The sequence below is a fragment of the Ceratotherium simum genome, chromosome 32 (assembly GCF_057802395.1).
Source record: "Ceratotherium simum simum isolate JZ-2026a chromosome 32, ASM5780239v1, whole genome shotgun sequence".
Classification (NCBI taxonomy): Eukaryota; Metazoa; Chordata; class Mammalia; order Perissodactyla; family Rhinocerotidae; genus Ceratotherium; species Ceratotherium simum.
This window is the reverse complement of record NC_141931.1, coordinates 16,298,362-16,316,134: the sequence shown is the minus strand read 5'-3', so window position 1 is coordinate 16,316,134 and position 17,773 is coordinate 16,298,362. Positions and strand designations below refer to the sequence as shown.

The window sequence follows — 17,773 nt, the reverse complement described above, 5'->3', positions numbered from 1 at the left end:
CCCCAAGGAAACATGCTTGGTGAGAGTAAGGACTCTGCTCAGGCCGCTCACCTAGTAAATGGCAGAATCAGCATTCCAGTCCTGGCCCGTTTAAAATCCCCCATTCTTGAACCCATGTGAGTGGAGTTGATGTGGAAGATACTGTCCACTGTAGATGTGCTGCTTGAGGGAGATAGAGCTGAAGTGAGTTCACGGAATCAGAAGTGACATTGTCATTTGGCCCCTTTGGTTAGCATCCTGGGTTCTTTCTCTCAAGCTGATAAGCTCTCTTATCTTGGCTCTATCTTCTTTTTCCTTCCACTTTGCTCTCCATTCTAATTTTAGAAATATCGTTCCTGACATCGAGATGTTGAGGGATGAGCTTAGGCTGTTCTTTCCTACCTGTATGTTCTATAAAGCCAATTCCCGTGTAAACCTCCGTATCTAATGGTAGCATCATTGGTCATGGGAGGCGAGCCCAGGAAGGAGGCACATTGTAAATTGATGTCTTAGTCTAAGAACATAAAATGATCATCTGTGGCCCCGGAATTACATGCTAACTTTTATTGCTCCTTTCGTTTATCTTTCTTTTTTTCAGTATTTCCTCTTCTTGCTACGCCAATACTTGAGAAGTTGAGCATTGCATAAAAGGCATGAGATTTCCCAGGGGATCCCTGGTAGAGCTGTACATTTAAAATTTATGTCTCCCACTGATGAAAAAAATATGTGTCACACTTAAACTCTGTATCATACAAGGAATAAAAGACCCTAAGAGAAGTGAAAGATCACGCTAGAATAAAAAAAGTCTTGGATCTCTATATTTTTGTGATCAGAGAGTCTCCTGAATAATGAGTGGATCTACTGAAAGAAATTCTATTTCTAGCAGTAAAACTGAGTCTGATTAAGACCACATCTTATTGAAAAGGGCACCATCGTATGCTGCTGGTTGTGGGTGAAAATGGTGCAGCCCAATTGGACAGTAGTTTGGAATAGAATTTTAAAAGGTCTTGATAACTCATGGCTTACTCCTGCTGCCTCTGGGAATCTATCCTAAGGAAAGAATTCTAAATAGAAAGAGGCTTTGTGTACAGAGATTTTTTCAAAGCAGAATGTTTATCATAGTGCAAAAAAATTGTAAACATAAACATCAAAAAAGAGTGAATGGGGGCTGGCCCCGTGGCCTAGCAGTTAAGTTTGGCACGCTCTGCTTCGGTGGCCCAGGTTTGGTTCCCAGGTGCGGACATACACCACTTATTGGCAGCCATGTTGTGGCAGTGACCCACATACAAAATAGAGGAAGATTGGCAACAGATGTTAGCTCAGGGTGAATCTTCCTCAGCAGAAAAAAAGTGACTGGTTGAGGTAATTTTTAAAATAGTAAATAAAAATGTGTATCACATGAAAAATACTAAATTACTTTAAAAACTGGGTAAGAGTTAAATATATTATGATTGTAGCTATGGGAATAAAATTGATTTTTTAAAAAATATTAAGAACAGTGGAAACACTATCATGCTATCAAGGATTGTGTTTCAGTGGGAGAACTATGGGTAACTTTTATTTCTCTTTTTTTTTTAAGTCCATATTTCCATACAGGAAGCAACACCTCTTATATCGTTAAAAATTGTAATGTATACCAAGGTTTGGATTTCAAATATTTAAGTCCACTTCATGTCTACTGTGTCTGTATCCAGAACTTGGTCCTCCTTTCCCAGTAGATGTGGATGGATCTGAGTAACTTCACGGCTCTTAGCTCAGTCCTCGACCCGGGCAACAGTCAGGGAGAATGGGTTAACTGGAAAATTTGGAAATGAAGATGGGTTCTCTCTACTCCAGTTCCCTCTTGTGTTCCCTGACAAGTCTAGGTAAAGAGTTTGTCGAAAAGGGAGAAACTGTTCGGAAGAAATCCACCTGCCTATAATGTGAAAGAAACACAGTGCCAGTTAGAATAATAACTCATTTTCATCTTTTCTGAGCTCACCTATTTTTTCACTTTGTGGATAACAAGTATGGCCTAGATAGAGGACAAATACTTATCTGTAAATCTGCAAAGCATCAAATAATGAAGGATAGCTTAATTAGCGTTATCATCTTTAGTGGCTGAGCGGAACTCAAGGAGGGAAAATAATAGAAAAAGGTCATTGCTTTCATAATTCACCGCAGCCATGAATAATAGTTGCTCTAGTCATAAGATACAGTCCCTGGTTCTTTTTTCATCCAAAACATTGCACCTTTTGGAATGATGTCATTAATTATTCATTAAAGTAGATGTGTGGGTGGGGGTGACAGTTATTAAGTCTTTTTCACTGAAACCAAAGAACTGGGCATTTTATTCCTGCGTGTGTTTCCTGATTTCCAGTTGCTACAAGCTATTCTGTTGTAAACACACATTTCAGTTGTTCGTCTTCACCTTCCTTACTCGTAGTGCTTTCAGAGAGAACAAGGGCCTTTTTCTAGTTCGGAAATGGGTGGTACATAGCTGAGCGCTCGCAGATTTCATGTGTTGTGAATGCTAATAAGCTGTTTTGTGATAAAGAAGCACGGTGGCAAAAACAAGAGTGATTACAACAGTTATTCAGTGTATGTTTGTATTTTGGGGGGGAAAGTGAGGGAATGCTGTTCCTTCTTTTTTAATTTTTTCTTCCTTCCTTCTTCCTCTTTAGACAAAGCCCGTTGCATTTGCAGTTCGGACAAATGTCAGCTATAGCGCAGCCCATGAAGATGATGTTCCAGTGCCAGGCATGGCCATCTCATTCGAAGCAAAAGATTTTCTGCATGTTAAGGAAGTAAGGAAAATAATTGAATTTCTAGCCACATGATTTTTCACCTTGAAACATCATTTATTTCTTATTGCTGTGAAATAGCATTGCGCACAGCTGCAGTTGTATAACACACACACAAGATCAGTGCCTCTCAAGCTTTTTCTAATATAAATATAACCTTTTTAAAGAAGGAAGAAGTCACAGGCTTCTTGCAATAACTTCAAGGCTCCCCTGGGCTCTGTGACCCAGATACTGAGAACCACTGGAGTAGATGATCCTTTTTTATACTTAACCTGTACTTTTTCTTTTAATATTTAACCTTGACTATGTGTCATTTTCCCCTCATGTCTCAAGTTTATCCATCAGGGGAGGCTTTGATAATAATATCTAGGATTCATGATCTCTCCTCTCTTCGGACAGTGTCTAAACTCAGGCCACTGGTGCCCTTTATCTTCCTTTGATGGTAAATTTCTGCAGTAGAAGAGAGAATGACAGGAATTGGAGCCAATCAGGCAAGAAAGAGCAGGAAAAGCCCCTTTTCTATGTGCCAAAAGTCTCCACCTTTCTGTTAACAATGGTTCAATCAGTAAATTGGAAAAATTCAACCTTAATTAAGGTTTATTATGAGTCAACATTTATCAAGTGCCTGCCGTATAGAACACTGTATTAGATGACCAGAAATTCCCCCTACATGATGTTCACAGTGTATGAGCATGAGGTTTCCCTGGACCTACAGGAATTTACAAATGGAACACTTCCATCTGGAGGATGAAATGTCCCAGGGAGCATATGCAAATGTAACTGCTCACACTCTGACAGCTGTGAGCAAAGGAGGTGATGACTGCCAATTAAAAGAGCCCTGAGAATTTAGAGCCTACCATTTCATTAACTTTTAGAAAGCTATGTGAAATATTGGCTGGGAAGGAAAGATAGAAAAAGTTTTCAGAAGAGATGGTATGCCTAGAATCTCACTTTACAACAGGAAGTCAGATTAATCCAGGGTCTCCTTCCAATGGCTGATGCTCAGGCAGGGGAATCTCTTTCTACCATGGGAGGAAAAGAAAAACAGAATGGATAGTCTTCCTTGAAATTCAAGAACAGACTTGAAAAATATGATTCAGTTGAGGAAGTCAAACCGACTCATACAGATTTTGGATAAATATTTCATCCGCAAGGCAGAAATCGTCAACTTCGAAATCAGTAGAGAGGTCATTTGTGAACACCATATTGTGGTCATTATAAAGCTGTTTGCACAACGGTAAATTTTGTTCTGATATAAAATATTTCAGGGAAATTTCAATATTTATCTCTCACTCTTAACACCTCTAATTAATCTGATTATATAAGAGGAAGGTCTCTGTAACAGTCTCTTGTTAGGAAGAGGGGTTAATCTTTGAATGAGAAGAGTTTATCCTACTCCTGGTGACAGCAGCAGCTGCAAAGGAATTCAGGCTAATCTCAAGGCAGTACCAGGAAAGAGAAGAAAGAGTAAAGCCCACATTGGATTGTGGAGCACACCAAAGATACTTCACACTTATGTGCTCAACCCATGAACTTAAGGGTTTCTGGAACTGTGATATTTGAGGCATAGTTAATTACTGCCATAATATTTCTCTCCGTTGAAAATAGTAAATGGGGAAGAAAAATGATTTGACTTGAACTTCTATGCACTGACTTCAACAATTTTGATTTTGTGTTTAGAAATTTAACAATGACTGGTGGATAGGGCGATTGGTTAAAGAAGGCTGTGAAATCGGATTCATTCCAAGCCCAGTCAAGCTAGAAAATATGAGGCTACAGCATGAACAGAGAGCCAAGCAAGGGAAATTCTACTCCAGGTATGAGAAAAATATCCAGTGTTTGTGTCAAAGTTCAGATTATACCATCATTCATGTACTGTTGTTTGCTTTCTTCTACAATCTTTACGATGTGTTAAAAAGCAGGCTGGTGACAGGGTTTATGGATAGCATCACAAATTCTGCATTTTAAAAACTTCATCCCAGCATCTGATTTTCATCCTATTTGGGAGAAACTCAAAGTAATTAGTGTCATTAATGAAAATAGCTGAAGTCATAGAGTATTAAATTTGGGCTTCAGTGCGGAGGACATCCTGAGGTCCTAATCTTTTCCTGAAAATACTTTGGCACTGAGCAACTGTAGTGAATAATCCCAGTGTCTGTAGCTGCCTGGCATGGCAGGAAGATGTTTCAGAAGTGACGGGCTCAGATATCATTGGCAAAGAGCAACTGTTGTGGTCTGTTAGTTTCATTTTCACTTGAGAAACCCAATTTTCAGTTCAACTCACGGCTAAGCACTTAAAGAGAAACTCGAGATGAAATCAGTTAAAATTGCCTTTGCAGATAGCAATTAGATGAGTTATGTAATAGGCTGGGGCTGAGTAATCTTTCCTTGGATTCTTAGGGTTGTTTGCACCTCACTAAAAGAATCACTCAAAGGGCTTCTCAAACGTGGAGTGAATTTTAAATTGAACCCTATGCAGAATTCATAGGGTTCCAAGAATATGGGATGCTTCTCTCTACGTGAAAGGATGTGATAGGGGCCAGGTTTTTCTTTAACGTGAATAGTTGGCTATTTGTTTTCTCTGACTTATATTTTATTTCTTTTCAGAATGATGCAAAATCCTTTGTTAATGATAATATTTTAGTGTTAGCAAGAATTTTTTCAAGCATCAATGATCAAGTAAAATAGAATCTGCTTTTTGGTTTGGAACATCCATCTTCATTAACTAGTATTTTATAACTGTCAGGCTCTTTTAATTCAGATGGAGTCCTCCCTTTTTTGATACCTCTACCCCATATTTGACTTTTATTAATCCCTGGGTTATTGGGGGCCCTCAGATTGGGAGATGCATTTAGTCATATAAAGTAGGTGCAAGTAAGGGCCGGCCCCGTGGCTTAGCAGTTAAGTGCTCACGCTCTGCTACTGGCGGCCCAGGTTCGGATCCCGGGCGCGCACTGATGCACTGCTTCTCCCGCCATGCTGAGGCCACGTCCCACATACAGCAACTAGCAGGATGTGCAACTACGACATACAACTATCTACTGGGGCTTTGGGGAGAAAAAGGGAAAAAAAGGAGGAGGATTGGCAATAGATGTTAGCTCAGGGCCGGTCTTCCTTAGCAAAAAGAGGAAGATTGGCATGGATGTTAACTCAGTGCTGATCTTCCTCACAAAAAAAAAAAAAAAGGTAGATGCAAGTAGATAAGCAAAGCATGTGAGTTTTACCAGTAGGATGTTGAGGATCTGATACTATTCATTCAATTTCTAGTCTTCTATTGGCAGTTTGGTTTTAAGGACAAAACCAAAATTCAGCAATATTTAAAAACTCTGATATATAAATTATAAAAATCAACAGAAACCAAAGGCAGTAGATTTGGGGCATAGCTCAAGAACATGGCATTTTTATAGAATTAAAAGTGAAGGGCAGGGCCGGCCCCGTGGCTTAGCGGTTAAGTGTTTGCGCTCCGCTGCTGGCGGCCCGGGTTTGGATCCCGGGCGCGCACCAACACACTGCTTCTCCTGCCATGCCAAGGCCGCGTCCCACATACAGCAACTAGAAGGATGTGCAGCTATGACAGACAACTATCTACTGGGGCTTTGGGGGGAAAATAAATAAATAAATAAAATCAAAAAAAAATAAAAGTGAAAGGCAAATTTGTTTTCTGAATTTGGACTATTTGCAATGTTTGTCACAATTTTACACAATTCAAATATTACTATGTTATTAAAAATCAAACACAATGTAAAACAAACCCATGGTTGAACTGAAATTAGACTTAGTACTTTAGAAAAAGAAAAAAACAGCTGGAAGAAAATGTTTTGGTACTGGTAATGGGTATTCTTACATAACTGCCAGAAATTGATTCTATAAATACCACTTTTTATTCATTTTACATACTGTCTGGTATCCTTGTTAAATGTATTGGTGTATCCCTTAAGAACCTTAAAAAAGATGTCAAGGCCTCCTGCTAGTTGCTTAAAGTTTTTGACTTTTGTCTGTTTTATGCATTAAAATGCCAGAATAGTAGCAATAAAATTCAGCCTAGTACTGGTATTTTAGTGCAACTTATATTTTCATAAGTAAATATGGCCCTTTGATGCATAGACACTGCAGCAAATTCTTTCAGCTAGACCCTTTCTTGGCTATGATAATAAACGATGGGCAGTAAGGGTGTCTTGCTGAAATTGCATGTCACTCTTTTAAGATAGTCCTTTCCATGTTCACCTGTGAAGGGGTTATTTAGTAACATGTTACTTAGTGTGCTGGCACACTGGAGAAAACATAAAATGTTGTTCTAATGTTAATTCCAAAGTTTCTAAGACACTGAAGCATGTCTTGTATCAAAATTTAGAATTTGGTAGTTCTGAAGTATGTGCTCCTCAGATCATTCCTAAATTAACCAAGTTTAACCCTCCATGTTAGCCGTGCTTGAGAAATGTTCCAGATACTCTCTGAGGGTTAAATCATATAACATTCTGTTTGTCGTGTTCCTTCATGTGTCTTTTAAAGGTTAGCAAGTTGGTATTGCTGTGTTTTTCCTTTATAGGTTGCTCATGAAAACTTGAGTCCTTTTAATCTTAGTACACTAAGAATAACCAAGCTAAGACAGGGAGCAGAACCAAACGAGGAGGAAACATTAAGTTTTGGTGTTAGCCTTAAGGTTTTACACATCACCTCAGGGGGTCTCTAAAACAAGGAACAAAGGAGATGTCTGCTATTTAGCTATCTGTGGTCCTGGTAGAGAATTTGAGAGCTGCAGAAATTACACTAGTTCTCTTTCATTCTCTCAGGGCTTTTAAAATTAAACCTTGAATTTAAAACAGAGACTATCACATGGCTGTTTCAAGTACTCCACGAATCTCCACTGGGAAATTACTATTTGCCTACTTGTAGGAAAGACAAATTTGAAGTTCAATAAAAACACAATGAGTAATCCTGTTTATTGAGCAAGACTGACATTTTAATATCTGAAATAAGTGTCAGATTTAATATAAATTTTTGCTTTACTCCAGTAAATCAGGAGGAAATTCATCATCCAGTTTGGGTGACATAGTACCTAGTTCGAGAAAATCTACACCTCCATCATCTGGTAAGTAGGTGATAAGTGATGAACAGTACATACTGCATTCCATGCTTTCCTCGGTCTTACCTAGTTGTGTGAATTTACATACGCTGAATCACTACGTGAACCCTAGACATGTTAAGAGGGATCAGAAATAAGAATGCCCATATGGAGTTGGGAACAAAATGGGGAAATTTTTTTCTGGCTTTGGAAAAAAAGGAATTATGTCAACATGTTCACTGTAAGTTGCTAGAGATGATCATAGTGATGAACATTTTTGACTTTTTATCCTAGTCCTCACCGTGGTACCCAGCACATTGTCATGGGCAGTAAATGAGGGAAACCATTTGTGTTTGGCATCAATTTTAAATAAAAAGAGAAGAAGCATAAAAACTTTAGAAAAGTGAGGAAAGGAGAATAGAATGATGATGGAGTGATTGGCCTGACATGAGCTAGATCCAGAAGGCTCTGTGGAAGATGTGGAAGATGTGTAGAAATGTTGAAAGAAGATGGAAACACTTGTAGGAAGAATAACTACTGTTTTCTTTCTGAAGCAGTGGAGAACAATGAATAATTTTTTAGTATAAGTAGATATTGCATGAGACATACTTATACTCAAAAAGTTATTTATTATTTATCTGAAATTCAAATTTAACTGAATTTTTGTTTGCTAAATCGGCCAACTCTACCATTCTGTGTAGAACTTGGAGTTCTATATAAATAGGAGACTAACTGGTTGAATTACATGAAAGCCCGTGATCAGGGTCTTTGTTTGCTAAGAGGTGCAACTGGGAGTCAGAATAAGATTATAAGGATTGGCCAGTGAAGCATTTCAGCAAAATGATTCTGTGTGTGATTTCTAGGAAGCTGGAAGTGGGAAGAGATCAAAGACAGAGGACTGTGCATCCACGGAGAAGTTAAGGAACTAGTTGCACTGACTAGTGTGTCTTAAGAACAGGATCCACCCATGACAAATGATCTTGCCCCATTCCTGAATGTTGGCGACTTTTAGAGACCCATCAAGGGCTTCTTAGTAAAAACTATAGGACTTTTTAAGTGAGCAAAATCTGAGTGCAATAAGAAATGAATCGTTTTAGGATGCATATTGATTTCAAAAACCACATGCTTATAACTTGCAGTAATTCTAAGTTGATCACAATTAGGTAAAATAGTATGTTTGAAATGAAAATTAAAGCCCTTTAGCTATTATGTGAAGTGTATGTCTTCTCTTGATCGGCGGGAAGTAGACATTCTCTGAACACACAGGGGAAAGGAGGCTTCTCCCTACTCCTTTTCAAACGTGAAGTCGCAGGGATTATGATATAAACCTTAGACTCTTCCTAGATATCTAAAGACTGTCTCAGAGACTCGAGAGGACTGTCACCAGACTCCTGAAATGGGAAAACACTGTATCACGTTGTGATAAAGTAACAGCCCTGCCTGCAGATATCAGCCCCACTTCTGTAGATCAGGAAGATTCTTCCATCCCCTGGAACTGTACTGCAGCCTTCTCAGCATTTTGGCAATGTAATAAGAGCATTTTGAAGAATAAGTTAGTGTATTTGGAAAATAACATTTCATTTTTGTAGCTTGATGTCTGTCATTATTAAAAATAAAGTGCAGTTAAGAGTTTAATATAATAAAATAAGTATGATTTAAAACTTCACCCAGGGGCTGGCCCCATGGTATAGTGGTTAAGTTCGGTGCCACTCCACTTCGGTGGCCCAGGTTCACAGGTTGGATCCCTGGCGCAGACCTACACCACTTGTCAGCCATGCTGTGGCGGCAACCCACATACTCAATAGAGAAAGATGGTCACAGATGTTAGCTCAGGTCTAATCTTCCTCAAGCAAAAGAAAAAGAGGAAGATTGGCAACAAATGTTAGCTCAGGGTGAATCTTCCTCAGCAAAAAAATAAAAATAAAACTTCACCCAAGTTTTATACAGATAGGGGACTTTGGAATAACTTTTCTGAATACCAAGAGTAGACAACACTGTGACTGAGTGGGCTGGGATATTAACCAACTACAAGAATTATGACAGACACATCAGGATCCTGCTATAATTTTCGTATCGATAGCACAACTTATCTAAAGGAAAACTTCAGAAAATTCTAGAGAGAGGTTCCCCCACTCCACCTCCAGGGAAAACTGCCTAACCCATCAAGTGTGGATTGGCCTGCAATTGTAATTTTCATCTTTGTTTCCCAGAGGCCCTCTCTACAATTCACTTCACCATTGCTAGACCAAAGAATATAAGCATCTGCCTAAAGTAAATATACTTAGAGTTCTTAAGGATTTGGAAAAAGAAAAATTTCCACATCACACCTGGGTAATGGGGTAGTTGCCAGATGCACAATGCATACCCCACACCTACCTGCGTGTGTACACCTGCACACCACTCTACTTGACCCACGTGCCTAAGATTAAACTAAAATTTAGATTTCAGAAAATGTTCCCAAGGCTCTCTACCAAAAAAAAAAATGCGTGCTAGTGAGGAAGAATAAAAGAAACTATACATAAATTTATGAAAGCAGCTTTTCCCCAAGTAAATACTAACATTTGCTGAGGTATGCAAATGCAAGTGAGAAATTAGAAAGAGGTAACATCTCTCAGCATAAGGAGAACCATTTGAGTCTAATAAAGTATACAGAACTATGGAAAGAGTTGAACGTGCTACTTAACTGTCCTAGTAAATTTCTTTAATGTGCTTTGAAAGTGACCAAATGTGTTTCTGAATGAACCCAGATGCTTTTAGATTTAAGTTAACCAAAAGTCAGAACTAGTAAGTTGGAAAGTTCTCAGTTTGGGAGTGTGAGCCCTTATGTCCGAAGACAGGTGAATTTCAGACCTGACTCAGGCTGTGTGTGTGGATAGCCAAACATCTGGGCGATGTCACAGCTAAACTTTTTATGCATTTCCACTTTTTCTTTAAAAAATAAAAAATCCATCCGCTGATCACAGCAGACCAGATTCAATAGATAAATCATAAAATCCAATTCATGAACTTTGCCTCCCAGGGTCCTCTGACATTCAACTAGGTATCCTTAATTTCAGAAAGGCTCTCAAGGGCTACTGTGCCTTGAATGTGGCCTCCCTAAGCCCAATAAAAGATGAGACAGGTTAAAGTATATGGGAATTTACTACCAGAAGGGAAACTTATTTGATGTTGGTTAAGACATACTCTAGGAATAATGAAAAACTGACCCAGGTCGTCTCTGTCATATCCGAAAAGACACTCAAGACATGTTTCCTAAGTGGGACTCAAAGAAAAGCATTATAGGGTGCAATAAAAGTCAGAGTCTATTTAAACCCCTGGGCACATGTTGTAAAAATGTTTCCATCACACATTATGTGTTGAACCTTTTAGCTCATCAATATGCATAGATAGGGCAAAGAGAAAAACATATTTACTAGGTGAGTCTAACAAAATACCTGGAATTAACTGAGATCTTCATTACCTTTACTCAAGAGAGACTCATGCCTCATCTTTATGCAAGCAATAGCTGATATTTGTAACATTGTGCAAACAATGCCAGGTATTCACTCCATCACAGATTTTTGACCTAATCAAGGGAAAAGGAACAATTAAACAAGAGATCCTAGTTTTCAAAAGGCTGAGTCATTTAATATCCATAATAACTTCAAAATTGAAAAAGAATGTGATGCCTGTCGGATGATCTCTGTTATTCGAAAGGTTAGCGGTGGCTGTCGTGAGCACCAGTTCAGTTTGTGTATCACAGGGAATGGTAGCTGTTTGCAACACTGTTGTTTCAAACTGGTAATTTGTTCCTTAAATCTGCATGTACTGTGGTTTTGTTAGAGAGTGAACATGTGTAAGATGATGCTTTCCTGGGGTGAGTAGGTTTTCTTTTCTTCTACTTGACCTCATCTAAACCATAGAATAATTTTCTAGTGAGCTCAACTCTGATAGCTTCCTGAATCCTGACACTGAGGACATGACCCCACTTGGGAATGGAAAGAGTGCACTGGTTGAGAAGGGACTTCACTGGCGAGGCCACATGGTGTAGGGATGGGGTACAGACTCGCAGAGGCAGGAGACCTAGGTTCTGAGTCCTGGCTCTGCAGAGTTTTTGCCAAGTACAAGTCCCTTATGCTCTTTATGAGTTTAGCTTTTACATCCTAAAAATGAGAGAGTTGAAGCTGATCTTTAAAATACTTTCCAGCTCTGATTTTCTAGTTGATCAAGTTCTATAGTAGTGGCATGTGGAAGCATTTTATGAACTTCAAAATGAGATTATGGATCTTTTCTCATTTAACACTTAATCTTTAAGTGCTATACTTTTAGGGTGAAAGATTTTAAAAATGAAAGCATGTGGAACCACAAGCCTAAACCCCTCATTTTATAGATGAGGAGACCAGTGGAAAATTCTCTTGGGTCCTTGGGCTCTTCCTCCCTGCCTCTCATGTTAAATCCAGTGGCTTTATAGAAGTCATCAGAAGTCTTATGTTGTTTCATTAGACTAATTTCATTTGGAGATCCTTGGATCCAGTGTTTTCCAATCAGCCTTCAGTCAGGCCTGCTTGAGGGTACACATATTATCTTGACATCATTTTAATCCTGTGCATCCTGGAACCCTCCCTGAATCATTTGCCTTGTGTATGATTCCTTTGTGTTGCCTGAATTTGGGATTTCTATTCTCTCCTTCTCTCAAATGCCTGTGGCAAGTTTAGTGAACTTTTACATATTGCCTTTATTTTCACACAAAACCAAGCAAAATAAGAAATCTGAGGCTCATTGTAATAAAGGTTTCCAGTGTAGTTGCGTATTATCTAAAAGCTGGTATAAGATATCGTAAGAAGTGAACCCAAATGTTCTGTACCTTACTTATATACAGTTGATATGGAAGAATATCAGTATTATATTTGAAACTACCAATTGAAAATGTTTCTCTAAAAATATTACTCGAGAGATCTAGCATCAAATTGATTTGTTCAAGCAAACAGATGTTATGAGGGGATCTTGCAGTTTTGTTAGGTTTGATTACATTGCATCTTAACATGCTTTACCTTTAAATTTTGTTTGTTTACTGTGCTGAGCACTCATGATAGATCTTTTACTATGGTTAGTTTTATTTGCTTTCATTTTATTTTTTTTTTATAACCTGTTTTTCCTCTCCTGTCTACCTCATGATTTTTGAATTGTTTGTCTGTATATAGCTATAGACATAGATGCTACTGGCTTAGATGCAGAAGAAACTGATATTCCAGCAAACCACCGCTCCCCTAAACCCAGTGCAAACAGTGTAACGTCACCCCACTCCAAAGAGAAAAGAATGCCCTTCTTTAAGAAGGTAACATTAACTTCCAAGCTCCCATCTGTCCACCTGCTGAACTGCACTGCGTCACATTTCTAGTCCTGTTGACTGTCTGCGTCCTTTGATAAGCCAATAACATGCATGCTCTGTTATTCTTTGTTTCTTTTCCATGCTGCTATAGCTAAGCAGAAGCAGAAATCGGTAAGTTTACATTGACATAAGCTGTGTTTATCCTGCCACTGGCATCATTAGCATTAAATCCCACAGTTTTATTAAATACAATCATTTCTGTCCTAAGGAAAAAAAAAAACAACTATCAAACAGCTAATTGAATCCATGCATTTCAAACCAACGAAATTCAGTGCGTGACCTGTTGAAGCACCATTACAGTACTTATCCTTTTTGATGGAATAATATCTGCCACCAAGGGAACTTGTTGAAACATTCAAGGATGTCAGACACTGACAAGTCCACATAATGCACCTCAACTGTGCATGCTTATTCTGTCTTTCTTTCTTTCTTTTTTCCAGAAATTTAACGTATAATCGAGCATTTTAAAACCATTATTAGATTCTGATTTATGATATCCAGATACATAGCTTGTACTAAAAAAAAAAAAAATTATTCGATTTTTAATTTAGTCAGTATTTAAACTTCTAATCCACTAGGTGCAAAATCTGCAGATGAACAAGACCAGTGGAAAACTGCAGACTTGTTTTGGCGGTTTACTGTGAGTTTTTCCTATTGTCATATATAAATACTCTCCCGATGTTCTTGCCTCCTCCATCAGTCAGATGTCAGCATCTCAGCTGTTGGACAATGGGGCAGTGGCCATGCATAGAGCCTTTGCCACTGGCCAACCAAGATGCTACACAGTGATGCTCCTTGTCCCCTGACTGGAAACTAGGGGATTCCTCTGCTCTCTTTACTGCAGACCAAGTCTGTTTCTTTTCAGCACATTTTGTAGCTTCAAAGCATTGTTTTTTAAGAATACCACCCCCACCCCTTACAATTTCCATTCCTTGCCTTCTTTTACACACTGCTTTCCACAGCCTACCATGCTATCTTTTAGAGTCCTACTTCCTGATGTCACCAAGTCCGGCACAATTATGGGTATATCGTGACACATAGATGTGAAGTGAAGCCTACTCTGCCCCAAACTTCCAACATCCTGAACTCTTTTCCTTTGCACACAAGTATTTTGCTCTGTGGAGGAACTCTCAAGTCATCCATGAGGTGTCAGATACTGAACTGTAAAGTTTGTTGGTGTTTTTTTTTTTTTTTTAATAAATTATGGTTACTTTTAAGTGGAAGACCGCAACATTCCACACAAAAATTGGAACACCTAGATTTTTGTGTTAACGCAGAAAGCCCCAGCTTGATGTTCATCCACAACAGTGGGCCCATCTCTCTGGTCCTGTCTTCTCGTCACAGCTAAAACTTGCAGCCAAGTGACTAACAGTGTTCATGATGCAGAAGCCTAGAAAATCAGATTGCTAAGCCGCTCTGGATTTTACAGAGCAGTAACATGAACTAAAACCGTGTTAGTTAAGATAGGTTTTTTGAGGGCTGGCCTGGTGGTGTAGTGGTTAAGTTCGTGGGCTCCACTTTGGCGGCCTGGTGTTCGTGGGTTTTGGATCCCGGGCACGGACCTACACAGTGTTGATCAAGCCATGCTGTGGCAGAATCCCATAAACAAAATACAGTAAGATTAGCAACAGATGTTAGCTGTGGGCCGATCTTCTTCACCAAAAAAAAAAAAAAAGATATATTTTTTTTTTGAAGTTTGCTTATTCCTAAATTCTAAAACTTTAAAAATGTTTATTACAGTTTTTCTACTAAATAAGCGAAACAAATAAGGTTAGCAGGAAAGGGTAGATAAAAATGATGGTGTCATTAGCAATAGGGCACAAAATACCAATATTCCATCAAATAAGGTAATTTCTGTAGCTACACTATTGATTAAGAAGCTGATTGATTACCAGCATGGGTAACCCCTTGCTAGTTGGCAGTCACAGATCGAAGGAACCAAAAACCTGTCAAATACTGGGCCACTTAATACATAAAAGCTTGAAATAAAATTTCTTGGTAGCTGTTACTAAAATGCATGCAATTTATATTCTTAATTCCAAGGATGGAAAAGGTATTCTTATACTGCATAGTTATAAGGACTTGGCTTCTAAACATGTTCAGTATGATCCCAGGTGGTATAAATGTAATAATTTAATAAATATGCTTATGATGCCTTCGGCACTGGTATTCATTCTTCTTATGTTATTGATTATGTGGTCAACTTCAATGTCGAGTTCAAAAGCAAAAAAACAACCTGAGATTCAATGATAAGATTGTTTTCCATGTTTTAGGTTGCTTTTAGAGTGGTGCTTGTGTGGCATTTGTGCTGTCACTGTATTGTGTTTGTCTTTTTTTTTTTTTCCTGTTTAAAAATGTATTCTACCTTTATTGTGTCTATTAAAATTAATTTTGAACACTAGGTAAAATTTTAAGCAGTAAAATTTGACAGCACAGTCACAGTAATATTTTCTCCCCTCTGATTCTATTTCTCTGTGAGTATTTGGCGAAATCTCAGGTGGAAGCTTTTGAATTTGAAATGCTTTTTAATTTCCCCCTTAAGCAAGTTCAATTCAATCGAAGTCCGAAAGTTTTTTTAATGGGCAATTTTAAGCACAATAAAATGTTCTTGAGCAACAGGCTGATGCAAAAATTACATTCACATTTGCACAAGTTTATCAAATTCTTAAAATAGTTTAAAGAATATTTTTCTTTTGGTCTATGTGACTCTTAAAATATATTTTTTCAGATACTCCTTAATGCAGAAAGTTTCACATAACAACGATTTGTTTATCCCAGTGTCTAAGGCCATCTCTCTCTCTCTCTTCTGCATTAAAAAATGTCATTTTTTGGGTCAGTTTAACATTTTCGGGTATTGAAATAGCCAATTTTAATATAATCAAACCAATTAGCTGTTATCTAATTTTTTGGGAAAAATTTTATTTTAATCATTTTATTTGAAGCAGTTAAGCCAAAAAGTTTTGAAAATTTTTTAAATTGCTACAGAATTTAATAAATTATAAATAAACTATTGTGGAAAGGCGTGAGTTAGTTATGTAACAGAAAAACTACCTAGCCTGCTCTTGAGAAGCATATTAGAGACGCACGTTGATAATGAACATTTTGAGGCTACTGAAATATACTTGATTTGCACACATTAACCACCTTCCCTCCAAGACACATAAACCTTACGTTTTAAGCGTTTAAGTTTCAAGGTATAGAAACACAAAATCCAAAAACATTAATCACTAAGCTGTGAATCGTGATGCTGATTACTGTTTCCTGGAACAAGCATGCATGCTAAGTTAAACTCTCAGTAAAATAGGAATTTTCAAGTATTTGGTAATGAGAGTTACAATGTTTTGAAATTCGGTTTTATCCAGGTAAGACAAACATGTGAGAGGCAAAGATAAGAAGATCTTTCTTTTCTCCATAATTAGCTATGTTAGGTCTCATCATTTGACTCTTCAGAAAACTCAAACGCATCTGAAAAGCAGTATAACTTCCAGTCGAGCGTGAAGCGCCTATTCTGCATGAGGCATGTTTCTGTCTGTTCTACGAACTGGTTTATGTTCAAAGGCAGCAGCTCCTGCTTTAGGAACTAATACATCAGGAGCATTTCTGGAGGAAAGCAAGAAAACTGTAGACAACTCAGTAACTTGAACACTTTAGGAAAATAAACCCACCAGTCTTTGATTAGGTTTATTTAGGAAAGAGGCAAGTAAAAAAAAAAATTGACATGTCTGGAAAGTTAGTGCCTTGGATTACAAAGTTCAGAAAGAATAGTTTATGCATAAAATATTTAAGTTCCCCCTGTCTGTTAAACATCTGAAGGCCTCTCCTCTCTCTGCAGACAGAGCACACTCCTCCTTATGACGTGGTACCTTCCATGCGACCAGTGGTCCTGGTGGGCCCTTCTCTGAAGGGGTACGAGGTGAGTAGTAGCCCTCCAGAGTACACTTGACCTTTGCGTGCTGAACTGCTTTGTGACTCCACCTCCCTGTCCTGACTCTTGAATTTAGAACCTAAAGGGCTCTAGCAGCAAAGCATGTTGTTTTTCGAGCTGTGGTATACATTGCTTCCTGTTTTGTTCTGTTTTGTTTTCTTGGCTCTTGCTTTGGAGATTTCTGCTAGCTACAATTTACTCGGTTCCGGGAAATAGTATCAAATGGAGAGTGACTGAAACCACTTGCAATGTAATTTATTGTCACTGAAAGGATACGTTCGGGGAACTTGGTCTTTTTTCTTGTCATTGTATCAGAACGCAGCAACAGAAAAATGTGGCAACCTCGCATACTGCTTTTTCCAAATGGGAAGCCCAGGTTTTCATACATTAAGAGGAGTAAAATTATTTTATCATAATTAGTAATATTTTTATCGTATCTTAATTTCTTGCTTGCTCAATTGCAGGTCACAGATATGATGCAAAAAGCGTTGTTTGATTTTTTAAAACACAGATTTGAAGGGCGGTAAGTATTTCAGAATACTAGGTTTTGTGGATTCTGTCTTGAAGATGACAAAACCCGGGTGGGATGGGCATGTGATCCCAAGAGAAAACTACCCTCTGAAGTCTCTGTGGTGACAGGAAATAAGGTCCGTTCA

At 38.2% G+C, this 17,773-nt stretch overlaps 1 protein-coding gene across 3 annotated transcripts in view; it reads left to right on the top strand.

The window, feature by feature from the left end:
• CACNB2 (calcium voltage-gated channel auxiliary subunit beta 2) overlaps window positions 1-17,773 on the top strand; it is a 361,912-nt gene that overhangs the window by 310,537 nt on the left and 33,602 nt on the right. For 2 of the 3 annotated variants that reach the window (XM_004425314.3, XM_004425318.3), the window contains 6 exons: window positions 2,643-2,765; window positions 4,443-4,579; window positions 7,775-7,851; window positions 13,005-13,138; window positions 17,025-17,105; window positions 17,582-17,640. In XM_004425314.3, the coding sequence (XP_004425371.1) occupies window positions 2,643-2,765; window positions 4,443-4,579; window positions 7,775-7,851; window positions 13,005-13,138; window positions 17,025-17,105; window positions 17,582-17,640 (611 nt within the window). Of the gene's footprint in view, window positions 1-2,642; window positions 2,766-4,442; window positions 4,580-7,774; window positions 7,852-13,004; window positions 13,139-13,770; window positions 13,833-17,024; window positions 17,106-17,581; window positions 17,641-17,773 lie in introns of all 3 variants that reach the window. The other variant, XM_004425315.3, reaches the window with a different exon arrangement.